The sequence below is a fragment of the Ascaphus truei genome, chromosome 14, assembly GCF_040206685.1.
Source record: "Ascaphus truei isolate aAscTru1 chromosome 14, aAscTru1.hap1, whole genome shotgun sequence".
Lineage (NCBI taxonomy): Eukaryota > Metazoa > Chordata > Amphibia > Anura > Ascaphidae > Ascaphus > Ascaphus truei.
In genome coordinates, this window is record NC_134496.1 from 49,849,410 (window position 1) to 49,867,284 (window position 17,875).

The window sequence follows — 17,875 nt, forward strand, 5'->3', positions numbered from 1 at the left end:
CGACCACACCCATCCCAGGCCCCTCCCGCACAGCTGCGACCACACCCGGCCCCTCCCGCACAGCTGCGACCACACCCGGCCCCTCCCGCACAGCTGCGACCACACCCGGCCCCTCCTGCACAGCTGCGACTCTTCCCTCACCTCGAAGTTCATGGAGATGGGCGGCCGAGCCCACTTCTTCTTGTCATTGGTTGGAAGGAGCTCAATCTCGGCGCTGATCTGGGACTCCTTCATACCGGCCATGCGCTTTATCCTGAGGCGGAGACAGAAGGGTCAGAGAGGGGAGGACGAGACCCCAGCACCCTGCTAACGGGAAGGCTCACACACCTTTCCCCCAATGCTGGAATAACCCCCGCCTTGCCATGCTGGAGCGAAGGCCGAGGGAAAATGTGAGGAACTACTTCAAGGAAAGGGGAGGAGGGGGGAGGAGGGGGGGGGGGGGGTGGATTCATGGAATAGCCTCCCAGAGGTGGTAGGGGCAACAAGTCAGGCAATTAAACTAATTATTGGGCTAGACAAATCAATCGTAAATATGAGAGAAAGACAAGGATCAAATGGAGCCTGAGATCTTAAAAGTACGTAACTGGTTCTCATCGGTCATCAAATTCAATGTCGCGACCCAGTGTCACCTCAGACCTTTGCTCTGTGGAGTCGGGCAGTGAGGACATTAAACTCCCATCTCCTAGCAGAACCTCCCCCACTCTCCCCCCCACCATCTGCTGTGGGTACAACACCCCCTGCCCGGGTGCACATCTCCACAGCACGTCCTTCTCTCGGACGCCAGGCATGTCTCTGTTTTACCTGCGGATTATATTCTAACCCTTGGGGAGTTGGCTGCAGCCGGTCAATTATCAGCCAAATAGTGTTATTCTGGTTAGCCGCATGCTCAATATCTTCCGCACTGCACAGCAGAGTTTCTGGGTCAGTTAAAGGGTTAAGCAGGCATCTGATGCAGAACGCGTTCCCCGGTGCAGCCGTTAATCTCTTCATGAGAGCGCACACAGCCAATTAGAGGCCCTTACTTCCACACAATGGCGTTCTCGCTGGCCTTGTACTTGGCTTTGCCCTTCATACAGATGACCTGCACCCCGCTGGTGTTGAGTGGAGTTGGTATCCGAACCTACACGAGACGACGGAGGATAGAATTGGTCACAAAATCCCAAGTTTTTACCTCTCCAACCCCTCAATAACAAGCCATTGTTCAGGCTTGCGACACAAGATAATAATGTTCTCATCAGCAGACTTCACTACCCCCCTCCCCCACAATCCCCCCAATCACCTCTATCTTCTGGGCCAGTAGGGAGGGCTTGAAGTTGGATTTAATCACCACCTTGACCTCCAGCTTGGTGCGTCCCACCTCGCGCACGAGAGGGATGACCCGGAACGGCAGGATGATGTCCTTTGTGGTGCGGTACCTTCAGGGTGAGGGGAGAACAACTTACATTTATATGGCGTCAACCACCACTTGACTTAGGAAGAATTGAACGCGTTCAGCCACAGCCTACGCTACACCGGACAAGGCAGGCGGCAATGCCAGCGATGAAGGGGAATGCCCTTATTCCCATATGTATTGGCTCAATGGCAATAATGGCCATTTTTATAGCTCAGATGTGGTCAAATCTCTCAAACTTGAGTTGTGCTCAGTCTGGTGACAAACCGGTGAGGGCGCGGTAAGGAGGAGAATGTGGCTTTAGGGAGATAAGTACCCTCCTCAAGCCAACATGAAGCTGCGTGGGTTAAGTTGTTGCGCCTTTTGGTGGGTTCCATGGGTAAAAAAGCGTCAGGCTGCCCCGCCAAAACAAAACACAGGCCGCAGAAAACGTACCTCATCAGCTCAAACTCTCCGTCCGGGGGGATGAAGCTAATGCTGCGCTCCGAGTCAAACTTGCTGAGCCGGACGCACTGGTGGAATGTACAGTCATCAATGGCGATGGATTGCTTCCCCCTGAAACGCAGAGGCAGAGTATTACACCACCCGCACGGCACGTACGCACACACACCACCCGCACGGCACACACACAGCAGGAACGCACCCCCGGCACGCACACAGCGGGAACGCACCCCCGGCACGCACACAGCGGGAACGCACCCCCGGCACGCACACAGCGGGAACGCACCGCCGGCACGCACACAGCGGGAACGCACCGCCGGCACGCACACAGCGGGAACGCACCGCCGGCACGCACACAGCGGGAACGCACCGCCGGCACGCACACAGCGGGAACGCACCGCCGGCACGCACACAGCGGGCACGCACACAGCGGGAACGCACCGCCGGCACGCACACAGCGGGAACGCACCGCCGGCACGCACACAGCGGGAACGCACCGCCGGCACGCACACAGCGGGCACGCACACAGCGGGAACGCACCGCCGGCACGCACACAGCGGCAACGCACCGCCGGCAATGCACCCCCGGCACGCACACAGCGGGAACGCACCCCCGGCACGCACAGCGGGAACGCACACAGCGGGAACGCACCGCCGGCACACACACAGCGGGAACGCACCGCCGGCACGCACACAGCGGGAACGCACCGCCGGCACGCACACAGCGGGAACGCACCGCCGGCACGCACACAGCGGGAACGCACCGCCGGCACGCACACAGCGGGAACGCACCGCCGGCACGCACACAGCGGGAACGCACCGCCGGCACGCACACAGCGGGAACGCACCGCCGGCACGCACACAGCGGGAACGCACCGCCGGCACGCACACAGCGGGAACGCACCGCCGGCACGCACACAGCGGGAACGCACCGCCGGCACGCACACAGCGGGAACGCACCGCCGGCACGCACACAGCGGGAACGCACCGCCGGCACGCACACAGCGGGAACGCACCGCCGGCACGCACACAGCGGGCACGCACACAGCGGGAACGCACCGCCGGCACGCACACAGCGGGAACGCACCGCCGGCACGCACACAGCGGGAACGCACCGCCGGCACGCACACAGCGGGAACGCACCGCCGGCACGCACACAGCGGGAACGCACCGCCGGCACGCACACAGCGGGAACGCACCGCCGGCACGCACACAGCGGGAAAGCACCACCGGCACGCACACAGCGGGAACGCACCGCCGGCACGCACACAGCGGGAACGCACCGCCGGCACGCACACAGCGGGAACGCACCGCCGGCACGCACACAGCGGGAACGCACCGCCGGCACGCACACAGCGGGAACGCACCGCCGGCACGCACACAGCGGGAACGCACCGCCGGCACGCACACAGCGGGAACGCACCGCCGGCACGCACACAGCGGAAACGCACCGCCGGCACGCACACAGCGGGAACGCACCGCCGGCACGCACACAGCGGGAACGCACACAGCGGCACGCACCACCTGCACACAGCATGGCACGCATACCACCGTGCTACACCACACCACGCATACAGCCGTGCTACACCACCCACATAGCACACCACTAAGACACACGCCAGGGCGAACATAACTACAGAACAAAGGTTTGTCACAGAAACACACCCAGCACTGCACTATGCTCCGTCTCACCCCGAGAGCTGGGCCTGGGACCTGCCTTACTGTCCCAGGACACTGACAGCTCAGGTATACGAGAGGGGAAGTCGGAATATCCGACTTGTGTTTCCTGTCGCCCTCCATCCCACTCACGTTTTGCTCGTCTCGTCAGCGGTTCCTTTGCCCTGTTTCTCGATGACTATCTTGTCGTTCATGCCAAACTTGCACTCGGGCATCCCGCTCAGATAGCTCTTCATCACCACGCGGCCAGACACATGAGCGCTGAGCACCTGACCTGAGAGCAAGGAGGGGATGGAGGGTTCATAACCTGCGAGGCGTCACTCACCCGACACCACACACCCATATGCGTCATATCGGCGCTCCTCCAGCCATGTGACGCAGATCTTAAAGGTGCTTTTACTGTAAAGGTTTTCAGTTCAATACCAGTTTATTAGACAATCCCCTGAAATGTTCTATTCTGCTAAATTAATGTAAAAGAACAAAAAACAAATGAAAAAAGTTGTGTGGTATCTTAAAGCAGCAATGCGGGTTGCAGTTTGTTTCTTTACTTTTCATTGTTTAGTTGTAGTGTTGAAGCAGGGGGGCTCTGAAGCTGAAATGCTTTAATTTCAGCTACGGGGAACCCCTGCTTCAGGAGATACTTACCTCAGCAAGGGCCACCGCTATCTCCATTTTAAAATGTCCTGCGTCATGCCCCCCCCCCCCCCCCCCCGCGTGCGCAACTGGCTGCCGGAAATCGGTCGAGCAGAGCAGACCTCACGGCGCGCGCACTCCCAGCCTGGGCGCAGCGTGTGGCCGCGTGCAGGGTAAAAGCAAGCGCGCTTGTGCTCGAGCGCTGTGACGTCAGCCGCTCGTCGTTTCTTGGCCCTGCTAGTTGCGCGCGTAAAGGGGCGTGCCCGTGACGTCACGTGAGCGGTTCACCCTTATTTGCTGAACCGAGCACGAGACCAGGGCAAGCGCGACACGCGACAAAAAAAAAAAAGGTCTCTGCATTGTGCCTCACGCACGCGCACAATATGGACGCTACAATTGATTTTCATTTTCTGATGGCGAGCGCGCCCTCACCCTGGACGAAGCCTTATACACACAGCGCATGAAGACGACAGATCAGCCGTTATGTACGCCCCCTTGTTAGCCCTTGATGTACCCAGCACTCACCCTGTGGGGACATCAGCAGGTTGACGCTCTCCAGCACGTCCAGGAATAGCTCATTACGTCGATACTTGATCCCCTCACGCCTCCAGCCGATCTGTCCGGTCACCTGGCTGGTGATCTGAGACTGCTCCTCCTTGGTCTGCGAGGGACAGAGGATCGTATGAGTAGCCCCCCAGTCAGTGAGGAAGGTACACTCCAATGGAGGTCTTCTATAGTACACTATAATGCACACCGACACCTTTATACTAATGAGCAGGGCATTTAACATGTAATATTTTCCCTACTTGTGGGAATACGCAGCTTCGTTTAGGCTGGTCCATGTAAAAGAGAACAAAATGGGGTCACTCTCTAAATATCTCAAGTGCTGTATGGTCCAAGCACTGACGGGGTTAACCTATTTACTGCCAGAGGGGTTTGCTTGTCAGTGAGTTGCTAGCTCTTCTGCCAGCAGAGCTGTTGCACTATGTTGGAATCCTTAACCCGAGTCAGAAGTGTTCGTTATTAACACCCAGTGCGATGCAGGAGGAGAGTTAGATGGGTAATTGGTTAGTGCAAAATAGCGCTGGTGTCACAATGCAATATAATATTCCGATACAATACATAAGTGAATAAAGTCCTGTAACTTGAGGTCCAAAACGCAGCCTAACTGTCTGACAACCAGTTGGAATTAGTTCTGAAAAGCAGACCTTTTTGGTACTTGGATAATGAAGCTGAAAACCTCCCTTAGAGCATGGATCTTTCCCGGTGTAGATACTTCCGGATTTCTTCAGATCGCATGAAGTCTTCATCACCTCAGAGAATAGGAGAAAAGAAAACGCTGCATGCTACCATAGAGTATTATCCTTAGGGTGAAAACAATAGCTGCTAATGATCAGGGATGAACGGCAGAGGGTACATTGAAGCATAAAATTTAATAATCCATATGGAAACAAAATAAAATAAAAAACATGTACACTTGTACATTTAGACACATCTCTCCTCCACCGAGTAAAAATTAGAATCCTACTCACGAACAGTAACTAGGACATAAGCCTTAGTGTGTGGATTCCACTGGCGCTCCGGTCCCAAGGTGAGGGGGCGCGTGCACGTGCCTCTTCCCCCAAGGAAGAGACCCGCAATCTGAGTCTTGAAACGCGTAGGGTGTTGTGGCACAGAGGACCCCATAACTGGAAGCATTCGGAAGTGAGGAGCCGAAAGGCGACGAGTCGGAGGGGTCGGGACTGATCTCCAGCTACAAAGTTGGGACCAGAGCACCAGTGGAACCCACACGTCCTAGTTACTGTTCGTGAGGATTCTAATTTTTACTCGGTGGAGGAGAGAAGATGTGTGTCTAAATGTACATTTTATGTTTAGATTGTGTTAACAATCTTTTATTTTGTTTCCATATGGATTATTACATTTTATGCTTCAATGTACCCTCTGCAGTTCATCCCTGATCATTAGCAGCTATTGTTTCACCCTAAGGATAATACTCTATGGTAGCATGCAGCGTTTTCTTTTCTCCTATTCTCTGAGGTGATGAAGACTTCATTCGATCTGAAGAAATCCGGAAGTATCTACACCGGGAAAGATCCATGCTCTAAGGGAGGTTTTCATCTTCATTATCCAGGAGCCAGAAAGGTCTGCTTTTCTGAAGGAGGAGAGTTAGAACTGCAGGAGCCCACAGATAAGCACCAGCGCCGCACCCTGTTCCATCCGCTCCTACCTGGTGCTACAGGTCCAGACACGCGCAGCGGAGAGAGAGTGGAAGCAATGCGGAGCGACACGGGAGGCACACGCGGGGGAGAGCGGACAAGCGGGTCAGGAAACACAGGAACAAAAACAAGAGAAGTCCAGTTAGAGCTGGGAGAGGGGAGGCGGGATGAGGGAGGCAGAGGGGGGATAAAGCATTTAGTACCCAGGGCAAAACTAGCCGAGAAAGGCCCTTATGATGAGCAGGCTGAGCATCTGATCACTTATTACTTACAGGCACCTGACAGTGGACACACTGGCATTTCTTCGTAACATTGTAAACATTCACCCCTCCGCTGCCGAGGTGCCTGCTACACATTGCTTTCCATGCTGTGGATATATTGCTTTGCTATGCACTGCAGGCTTCTCTGAGACATTAAGTTCTCTCCTTAAATTGATCCCATGCGCTGAAATATATTTTCCTGTCACCTATTCTTTATATGCGTATGGGAATTGAAGACTCCCTTCCAATATACCTCAGCAGCAGGCGCCATTCCTTTTGTATAGTGATAATAATACCATTACTTACATTGCTGCAAGCTCATTTAGCGCCATCTTTTTATTTTCTACGTCCATGCTCCACAGCAAGAGAGGACAGGACAGGCCTCAATATGTGAGCATCCCAATAGCAAAGCAGCATTTAGCAGCAATGTGCTCAGTCCCAGGCAGCGCGGGGAGAAGGGCGCGCCGCAGCCATCAATACAAACTGTCACACGGACTGAAGACCAAAGGGGAGACCTGGAGGGGCCTCGTTAGTACGGGCAGGGTGTTACTACTGGGTATTTTCCTCAGTACGGGCAGTGCAGGGTGTTACTACTGGGTATTTTCCTCAGTACGGGCAGTGCAGGGTGTTACTACTGGGTATTTTCCTCAGTACGGGCAGTGCAGGGTGTTACTACTGGGTATTTTCCTCAGTACGGGCAGTGCAGGGTGTTACTACTGGGTATTTTCCTCAGTACGGGCAGTGCAGGGTGTTACTACTGGGTATTTTCCTCAGTACGGGCAGTGCAGGGTGTTACTACTGGGTATTTTCCTCAGTAGGGGCAGTGCAGGGTGTTACTACTGGGTATTTTCCTCAGTACGGGCAGTGCAGGGTGTTACTACTGGGTATTTTCCTCAGTACGGGCAGTGCAGGGTGTTACTACTGGGTATTTTCCTCAGTACGGGCAGGGCAGGGTGTTACTACTGGGTATTTTCCTCAGTACGGGCAGTGCAGGGTGTTACTACTGGGTATTTTCCTCAGTACGGGCAGTGCAGGGTGTTACTACTGGGTATTTTCCTCAGTACGGGCAGTGCAGGGTGTTACTACTGGGTATTTTCCTCAGTACGGGCAGTGCAGGGTGTTACTACTGGGTATTTTCCTCAGTACGGGCAGTGCAGGGTGTTACTACTGGGTATTTTCCTCAGTACGGGCAGTGCAGGGTGTTACTACTGGGTATTTTCCTCAGTACGGGCAGTGCAGGGTGTTACTACTGGGTATTTTCCTCAGTACGGGCAGTGCAGGGTGTTACTACTGGGTATTTTTCCTCAGTACGGGCAGTGCAGGGTGTTACTACTGGGTATTTTCCTCAGTACGGGCAGTGCAGGGTGTTACTACTGGGTATTTTCCTCAGTACGGGCAGTGCAGGGTGTTACTACTGGGTATTTTCCTCAGTACGGGCAGTGCAGGGTGTTACTACTGGGTATTTTCCTCAGTACGGGCAGTGCAGGGTGTTACTACTGGGTATTTTCCTCAGTACGGGCAGTGCAGGGTGTTACTACTGGGTATTTTCCTCAGTACGGGCAGTGCAGGGTGTTACTACTGGGTATTTTCCTCAGTACGGGCAGTGCAGGGTGTTACTACTGGGTATTTTCCTCAGTACGGGCAGTGCAGGGTGTTACTACTGGGTATTTTCCTCAGTACGGGCAGTGCAGGGTGTTACTACTGGGTATTTTCCTCAGTAGGGGCAGTGCAGGGTGTTACTACTGGGTATTTTCCTCAGTACGGGCAGTGCAGGGTGTTACTACTGGGTATTTTCCTCAGTACGGGCAGTGCAGGGTGTTACTACTGGGTATTTTCCTCAGTACGGGCAGGGCAGGGTGTTACTACTGGGTATTTTCCTCAGTACGGGCAGTGCAGGGTGTTACTACTGGGTATTTTCCTCAGTACGGGCAGTGCAGGGTGTTACTACTGGGTATTTTCCTCAGTACGGGCAGTGCAGGGTGTTACTACTGGGTATTTTCCTCAGTACGGGCAGTGCAGGGTGTTACTACTGGGTATTTTCCTCAGTACGGGCAGTGCAGGGTGTTACTACTGGGTATTTTCCTCAGTACGGGCAGTGCAGGGTGTTACTACTGGGTATTTTCCTCAGTACGGGCAGTGCAGGGTGTTACTACTGGGTATTTTCCTCAGTACGGGCAGTGCAGGGTGTTACTACTGGGTATTTTTCCTCAGTACGGGCAGTGCAGGGTGTTACTACTGGGTATTTTCCTCAGTACGGGCAGTGCAGGGTGTTACTACTGGGTATTTTCCTCAGTACGGGCAGTGCAGGGTGTTACTACTGGGTATTTTCCTCAGTACGGGCAGTGCAGGGTGTTACTACTGGGTATTTTCCTCAGTACGGGCAGTGCAGGGTGTTACTACTGGGTATTTTCCTCAGTACGGGCAGTGCAGGGTGTTACTACTGGGTATTTTCCTCAGTACGGGCAGTGCAGGGTGTTACTACTGGGTATTTTCCTCAGTACGGGCAGTGCAGGGTGTTACTACTGGGTATTTTCCTCAGTAGGGGCAGTGCAGGGTGTTACTACTGGGTATTTTCCTCAGTACGGGCAGTGCAGGGTGTTACTACTGGGTATTTTCCTCAGTACGGGCAGTGCAGGGTGTTACTACTGGGTATTTTCCTCAGTACGGGCAGGGCAGGGTGTTACTACTGGGTATTTTCCTCAGTACGGGCAGTGCAGGGTGTTACTACTGGGTATTTTCCTCAGTACGGGCAGTGCAGGGTGTTACTACTGGGTATTTTCCTCAGTACGGGCAGTGCAGGGTGTTACTACTGGGTATTTTCCTCAGTACGGGCAGTGCAGGGTGTTACTACTGGGTATTTTCCTCAGTACGGGCAGTGCAGGGTGTTACTACTGGGTATTTTCCTCAGTACGGGCAGTGCAGGGTGTTACTACTGGGTATTTTCCTCAGTACGGGCAGTGCAGGGTGTTACTACTGGGTATTTTCCTCAGTACGGGCAGTGCAGGGTGTTACTACTGGGTATTTTTCCTCAGTACGGGCAGTGCAGGGTGTTACTACTGGGTATTTTCCTCAGTACGGGCAGTGCAGGGTGTTACTACTGGGTATTTTCCTCAGTACGGGCAGTGCAGGGTGTTACTACTGGGTATTTTCCTCAGTACGGGCAGTGCAGGGTGTTACTACTGGGTATTTTCCTCAGTACGGGCAGTGCAGGGTGTTACTACTGGGTATTTTCCTCAGTACGGGCAGTGCAGGGTGTTACTACTGGGTATTTTCCTCAGTACGGGCAGTGCAGGGTGTTACTACTGGGTATTTTCCTCAGTACGGGCAGTGCAGGGTGTTACTACTGGGTATTTTCCTCAGTACGGGCAGTGCAGGGTGTTACTACTGGGTATTTTCCTCAGTACGGGCAGGGCAGGGTGTTACTACTGGGTATTTTCCTCAGTACGGGCAGTGCAGGGTGTTACTACTGGGTATTTTCCTCAGTACGGGCAGTGCAGGGTGTTACTACTGGGTATTTTCCTCAGTACGGGCAGTGCAGGGTGTTACTACTGGGTATTTTCCTCAGTACGGGCAGTGCAGGGTGTTACTACTGGGTATTTTCCTCAGTACGGGCAGTGCAGGGTGTTACTACTGGGTATTTTCCTCAGTACGGGCAGTGCAGGGTGTTACTACTGGGTATTTTTCCTCAGTACGGGCAGTGCAGGGTGTTACTACTGGGTATTTTCCTCAGTACGGGCAGTGCAGGGTGTTACTACTGGGTATTTTTCCTCAGTACGGGCAGTGCAGGGTGTTACTACTGGGTATTTTCCTCAGTACGGGCAGTGCAGGGTGTTACTACTGGGTATTTTCCTCAGTACGGGCAGTGCAGGGTGTTACTACTGGGTATTTTCCTCAGTACGGGCAGTGCAGGGTGTTACTACTGGGTATTTTTCCTCAGTACGGGCAGTGCAGGGTGTTACTACTGGGTATTTTCCTCAGTACGGGCAGTGCAGGGTGTTACTACTGGGTATTTTTCCTCAGTACGGGCAGTGCAGGGTGTTACTACTGGGTATTTTCCTCAGTACGGGCAGTGCAGGGTGTTACTACTGGGTATTTTCCTCAGTACGGGCAGTGCAGGGTGTTACTACTGGGTATTTTCCTCAGTACGGGCAGTGCAGGGTGTTACTACTGGGTATTTTCCTCAGTACGGGCAGTGCAGGGTGTTACTACTGGGTATTTTCCTCAGTACGGGCAGTGCAGGGTGTTACTACTGGGTATTTTCCTCAGTACGGGCAGTGCAGGGTGTTACTACTGGGTATTTTCCTCAGTACGGGCAGTGCAGGGTGTTACTACTGGGTATTTTCCTCAGTACGGGCAGTGCAGGGTGTTACTACTGGGTATTTTCCTCAGTACGGGCAGTGCAGGGTGTTACTACTGGGTATTTTCCTCAGTACGGGCAGTGCAGGGTGTTACTACTGGGTATTTTCCTCAGTACGGGCAGTGCAGGGTGTTACTACTGGGTATTTTCCTCAGTACGGGCAGTGCAGGGTGTTACTACTGGGTATTTTCCTCAGTACGGGAAGTGCAGGGTGTTACTACTGGGTATTCACAGAGCGAGGCGCAGAGGAGAACTCCCTTTAGCAACATGTGCACAGCACAGGACTGGCCTCTCCCTGCCGCAACACAGGAACATCCTGTCTCCTCACCAAGGGTCTCTCCTCCCCCCACCCTCCTCCTAAAAGCAAAACGCAGTGTCAGCGTGCAGGAAGCAGCTGTGAACTTCCTTCCAAAGGGGGTCAGAGAGAGAACAGCCCCTCCGGCATCAGCAGGGAGCGGAACCAGGAGTGTAATACAGAGTATGAATCCACACAGCGCCGTGCCCAGCCTGACTCAGGAACTCACTGCTACCAATGCAATGCGGGGGAGGTTTTCTTGGAGCTATAGAAAAATGTGGGAGAAGTCACCTCCGCACCCTCGCAGGATGTTAAACGTGGTAATCCACCTGGTTACCCGTGAAAAACCGCTGGTGTCAACCTGCCAGTTGCACACCATAATAAATGTGGAGTAAAGAAAACAGCTGCAACAGGGCTATGTTACTAGAATTCGGAGTGAAACGTATTTTATTAATCGTCGGACACTTAAAATACGGGTCCTTCCGAATTGTGGTAACATACCCTTTTGCAGCCGTTTTCTTTACTCCAGATTGCTTGGAAAACACACACACACAACCACACACAACCACACACGAAAATGAGCAGCACTACAATCCTTGCAGTGGGGACTGGATGTAGGAAGGGAATATTACAACACAGAGCATTTCAATCTGCAGCCTGCGGGATTAACTGGAAAGGTGGAAGATAAAAATGCAAAATCGGAAACGTATGTCTATCCCTGGATGTGCACAGCACAGAATAAAGTGGGATATATGGAGAATGCTGCATATAAATAACAGTGGACGACGGCTCAAACCAACAGACAACTTTACAATACGCAAAGGCAGAGAATAAAAATTCCTTTCAATGTTATGGTGTGAGAAGTAAATGGCTGCTTTAGTGGCAGTTGGTGTGTGTTATATTTGTGTAGAGCGGGTGCAGTGAAACCCCAGCTGCGGTTACCTGGCTTTTAATCCCTTGTTGGGTGATGAAGGTTTTCAGAGCGCCGGTCTCCGAGTTCTGAGGGTAACCAAAGTCCAGGATCTCTGTGTAAGAAGAACAGAGGTTAGTGTCCAACAAGAGGCAGAGATAACCATGCATCAAATGCAGCGGACCAGGACATCACCACCGCGAGTTACACACTCCTCCATACTTTATCTTAAAAAAGCATGTTAGTTAATATCACCTTTTCCACAAGCTCTGTATGGTGACATCTCATTTTCATGCTGTAGAAATCCAGAGATATATATAGTTTTAGGAAAGTGTGTGAGAAACAGACACACCCCCTCCCCACCCCACGTAATATTGAGCTTTACCTGCCTACGACTTCCCAAGATGTGCTTAAAATAAAGGGCCTTTATCATTGAGCCCTTCCTCAAAGATATTGTGGGACTGCAGCCCCTGTGTGGCCTTGTTGCTCCCTGAGCTAGGCCCGCACAGTGAGGTGCATGGCACCGGCTGCGGCAGTCCCAGGACTCTCACCGTCTAGCAGCTCGTAGATGAGCACAAAGTTGTTCTTGATATTCTCCTCGCTGATCTTGCCGAAGTAGGCGGTCATGACGTCGCACATCTTGTACAGGAACTCGAACACCATGGCGGCGTTTACATTCTGCTTGGTGACGGCCGCCAGCCAAATGTTGGAACGTTTTACATGGAAGAAGCTGGTGCGGGCGATGTTGGTGACGGGGGAACGCACCTGCTGGCGGGCGTGGATGACATTAACACGGAAAGCGTCCACTGCGTTCCGCCTGCAGACAAAAAAAAATCAGGCTGTCATACGAGAAGCATTGTATGTTAACCCAGTCACACCCACAGAATTACGCTGCTGGCCTCTGGCATGGAATGGGTTAACTCCATAAGTAGGGGGATTCTTAAATTGTCATTTTTTTTTCTAGGGGGAGTTAAATTGTAAGCTCTTGAGCACTGGGTTGTCCTGCCAAAGTGCCTGCCTGACGGGATGACACCGCAAATTAGCTAGGAATGTCACCTTGTCCTTTATTAATCACAGAAATCGTACAAAAGGCGGCAGCAGTATTGTGCAGGGTATGGGAAAAACCTCCCTCTGCTGCAGTGCGTTTAGCCCTCAATATACAGAGATAAAGGGGAACAGGTGGTGAGCGGGTTAGAGAACGCAGGCTGTTTGCAGCTACAGCACATGGCGTTTTATAAACCCCTATCGGCTTGTGTGATGCACTTCATACGTGTGTACGTGCGACACGAATATGCAGCATTTATATCACACTTGTGAAGGCCAAACCGCAGGTTATAGTTCATAAGTTTTAGAATGTTTACCATCTCTAAACAGTGCCAGATTAACCCATTCCTTGCTAGAGACCCACAGTAAATTACAGGTGTGTAACTCGTAGCTCTTGCTTTGCCGACACACAGGTAGTGAGTATCACAGCTCAGTATTGTTCTTTTAAAGCTGAAACAGGAGTAGGGCCTGCGGAAAGTACATGTTGAACTACGTTAAACCCATGTTTTCATGTTAGATTAGTATGACCCAATCACAGTGACCAAATCGCAGGACTGCTAGTGCCAGAACCAGCCAGAGCAGGAGGGGTCGGTTCTGCTGCTCAGCGCGTCTAGCAGTGATGAGAGAATTAATACATTCTTAGTTAGTACAAAACATTTGACATCTAAGCAATGCCCTGCAGGTCAGGAGGCATATACAGAGAAGAAGTGCCATGTTTTAATATGTTATAACACAAATACCCTTGTGAGAAGACAACAAAAAGGTCAGAGGTCAGGGACCCAGCGGGGTCAGCAGAAGCACAGGCAAACAGCGGCCACTACAGAGCAAGACGTGAGAGGTTGAGTGATCTTACCTATTGCTACAGCAGCCAATGAGGAGATGAGATGGAAAGATGGCACCAGCGAGGGAAAGGACAGTGACAGCAATGAGAGAAAGGGTTAGAAATAAAAATACCAAAAAATAATACAGCACACACACCAGAAGAGCCCGATAAGGCAGAAAACCTAGCAGGGGAACGTCACACCGGCAAATCTGACACCACAGCACCTTATAATAAAGCGTCACCAAGGTGCATGTGGGAGACGTGAAATAAACAGCGCTCACCCAAGCAACGCCTTTAAATGCTATATAGCTTTTTAATTCTGTGCCAAAAGCCAAGCGCAGAAGGGCAGCATGGACAATATCAGGGTACATGCAAAATATAGGACGATCACTCCGCTCAGAGGAAACCAGCAGGAGCCACTCAAAGCCCTGAAATGATGGTATACAAATAATAATAATAATAATAATAGCATGTTCTTGTATAGCGCTGCTAGTTTTACGTAGCGCTTTACAGCGACATTTTGCAGGCACAGGTCCCTGCCCCGTGGAGCTTACAATCTATGTTTTTGGTGCCTTTGTTATACAACAAAGTTTTCTACAACACAACCGCTGGCGAACTTCACAGCAAACATTTATACCAGCCGGACTGGAGCCACAACATTTCAGTTGTCATGCTGGATCAATACGATGGCTGGAGTATTCACAAAATCTCAAAACATGAGCAACAATATAAATAACTAACGCACAACATGATGCGGACGATATATGTATATACTACTAGCTGAGAGACCCGGCGTTGCCCGGGATGTAATGTTCCCGTTCCTCTCTCTCCTCCCCCCTCTCTCTGTTTGTCCCCCATTCACATCAATCCAGTCCCCCCCCTCCCTCCCTCCTTTACAGCTTCATGTAGCGTGTGTGCGTCAGTCACTGTGTGTTTGCTCGCGCGTCAGTGAGTCTGAGGCAGAAACACAAACACACACAGACTGACTGACGCACACACAGTCAGTGTGTGCCTCAGTCAGTGTGTGCGTGCGTCAGTCAGGCTTTGTGTGCGCGTCAGTCAGTGTGTGCGTGCGGCAGTCAGTCAGTGTGTGCGCGCGGGGCGTCAAAGGCAGGGGGGGGCGTCAAAGGCAGGGGGGGGGCGTCAAAGGGAGAGGGGGGGGCGTCAAAGGGAGGGGGGGGGGCGTCAAAGGGAGGGGGGGGGGGCGTCAAAGGGAGGGGGGGGGGGGCGTCAAAGGGAGGGGGGGGGCGTCAAAGGGAGGGGGGGGGGGCGTCAAAGGGAGGGGGGGGCGTCAAAGGGAGGGGGGGGGCGTCAAAGGGAGGGGGGGGGGGCGTCAAAGGGAGGGGGGGGCGTCAAAGGGAGGGGGGGGGGGCGTCAAAGGGAGGGGGGGGGGCGTCAAAGGGAGGGGGGGGCGTCAAAGGGAGGGGGGGGGCGTCAAAGGGAGGGGGGGGCGCCTCAAAGGCATGGATTCCTCCCCCTGCATTTCCTGCAGTGGACAGGAGGGGGGAGGCAGTGGACAGGAGGGGGGGGGGCAGTGGACAGGAGGGGGGGGGGCAGTGGACAGGAGGGGGGGGGGCAGTGGACAGGAGGGGGGGGGCAGTGGACAGGAGGGGGGGGGCAGTGGACAGGAGGGGGGGGGGCAGTGGACAGGAGGGGGGGGCAGTGGACAGGAGGGGGGGGCAGTGGACAGGAGGGGGGGGCAGTGGACAGGAGGGGGGGCAGTGGACAGGAGGGGGGGGGCAGTGGACAGGAGGGGGGGGGCAGTGGACAGGAGGGGGGGGGGGCAGTGGATAGGAGGGGGGGGCAGTGGACAGTGACACACACACACACACACACACACACACACACACCTCAGTTGATGCGCCCTTTCTCAGTTCCGTTTGGCGCCGGAGGTGGGGAGCGACACCTACCTGTACTTCCGGGCGCCGCCACCGTCTGACTCGGCGCCGCGAGGGAGGAAGGGGGTCCGCCATCTTACGCGCCGCGTGGCAGCTGCGGGAAGCTAGGTGATTTGGAGCGGGGAGGGGTGATTTGGAGCGGGGAGAGGTGATTTGGAGCGGGGAGAGGTGATTTGGAGCGGGGAGAGGTGATGCCGCTGGGGAGGGGGAAGAGGTGATGCCGCTGGGGAGGGGGAAGAGGTGATGCCGCTGGGGAGGGGGAAGAGGTGATGCCGCTGGGGAGGGGGAAGAGGTGATGCCGCTGGGGAGGGGGAAGAGGTGATGCCGCTGGGGAGGGGGAAGAGGTGATGCCGCTGGGGAGGGGGAAGAGGTGATGCCGCTGGGGAGGGGGAAGAGGTGATGCCGCTGGGGAGGGGGAAGAGGTGATGCCGCTGGGGAGGGGGAAAAGGTGATTTGGAGAGGGGAGAGTGTGTGAGTGTGTGAGTGTGTGAGTGTGTGAGTGTGTGAGTGTGTGAGTGTGTGAGTGTGTGTGTGTGTGTGTGTGTGTGTGTGTGTGTGTGTGTGTGTGTGTGTGTGAGTGTGTGTGTGTGTGTGTGTGTTTTATTTATTTTTTTGGACCTTTGGCCCGTCACTCCGCCTCAGGCCAATGAGAGGTGTGGGGGGCGGGCCAAGGGGGTGGTGTGAGTGTGTGAGGCCAATGAGAGGTGTGCGGGGGCGGGCGGGCCAAGGGACCAATGAGATTGCCGCTAGGGACACCGGACATCCAGCAGGCAGGCATGCATGCAGGCATGCAGGCAGGCAGGCAAACATACAGTGCTTTCACTAATATAGTATAAGATAACAATATATATGTGATTTTATATACGTATGTGTGTATGTATACATCTACATAGATATTAATCAGGAGCAAACAGACACACAGATGAGCACTTGTAGCAGACACTTCCTGCCTTCATAGCCAGACACTCCATACTCAGACCCCTCCGACCTTACATTCTTTTAGCTTTCCTCAGGTGACTTGATGCAAGACTGTGTGAATTACTGTATGTCAGTGCCAGAACGGCAGTAAACCCTTTGTATAGCCCCTTCAGTGATGGGAGAAGCACGCAGGACAGAAGGCAGGATGGGGGAAATTATAACAGGAGACACACAAAAGGTCACAAAGTGGCAAAGTGCACACTAATCTCTCCTCACTCCCGTGTCGTTGATCTATGCTCATTACAACCCCCTCCAGTAACAGGCCTGATCACAGGGGGCGTTGGATACACCTATCCCTTCCCTACTACCAGGGGGCTGTTAGCAGAATAAAACATGCCATGTATAGGGGGAATTCGACTTGCTGTAATCCTCCCTTCAGCCCGCAACACAGCAGTGCATACCAGGGGTTAATTAGCACTTGCTCCCGTGTAGAAGCGGCCCGCTCCCTTAATGAATACCCACTCTATCCCTGTGTACAGTAAGTAGTGTATTGTCAAAATAATCTTACATTTTTAAACTCACAAGAAAAAAAACACAAACAAAAACAAAAACCCTGCACTGCCATATTTGGGCTAAAGGAAGAGACAATCTTGGAACGTCCGTCATAATACTCCTTCCCTCGACGCCCTTAAACAGCAGCGCAAACCATGGGACATGCCAAAGCAAGCAACACAAGGGAGGGAAGAGACGGAAAGAAAAGATCAACTACTGTCCACCACAATTCCCAGAACTTTCCTGCCATGAGAGGACCCGGCTAATAAAGGTACTGAGACTGGACCTGATGAAACCCATCTTGTGGATTCCACAGTCTTTTTTTCCTCTACTTGCACCCACATAAAGAACACAAAAAGGTCATACAAACCGATACATGCTGCCGACCTTCCATGGCTGTTCCTTTTCAACAGACCTTGGCCGGGCCTTTCCAAAACAGGTAATAAACTGATTATGCGTTTA

The 17,875-nt window shown here is 53.2% G+C and overlaps 1 protein-coding gene across 3 annotated transcripts in view; it reads right to left on the minus strand.

Moving 5' to 3' along the window:
- AP2M1 (adaptor related protein complex 2 subunit mu 1) overlaps positions 1-17,875 on the minus strand; it is a 33,503-nt gene that overhangs the window by 2,825 nt on the left and 12,803 nt on the right. For 2 of the 3 annotated variants that reach the window (XM_075570873.1, XM_075570872.1), the window contains exons 3-10: positions 12,730-12,995; positions 12,211-12,293; positions 4,666-4,801; positions 3,640-3,781; positions 1,826-1,945; positions 1,280-1,415; positions 1,023-1,120; positions 142-253 (exon numbers count right to left, since the gene is read on the minus strand). In XM_075570873.1, coding sequence (XP_075426988.1) covers positions 142-253; positions 1,023-1,120; positions 1,280-1,415; positions 1,826-1,945; positions 3,640-3,781; positions 4,666-4,801; positions 12,211-12,293; positions 12,730-12,995 — 1,093 coding nt within the window. Of the gene's footprint in view, positions 1-141; positions 254-1,022; positions 1,121-1,279; positions 1,416-1,825; positions 1,946-3,639; positions 3,782-4,665; positions 4,802-12,210; positions 12,294-12,433; positions 12,474-12,563; positions 12,627-12,729; positions 12,996-17,875 lie in introns of those variants that run through there. The other variant, XM_075570874.1, reaches the window with a different exon arrangement.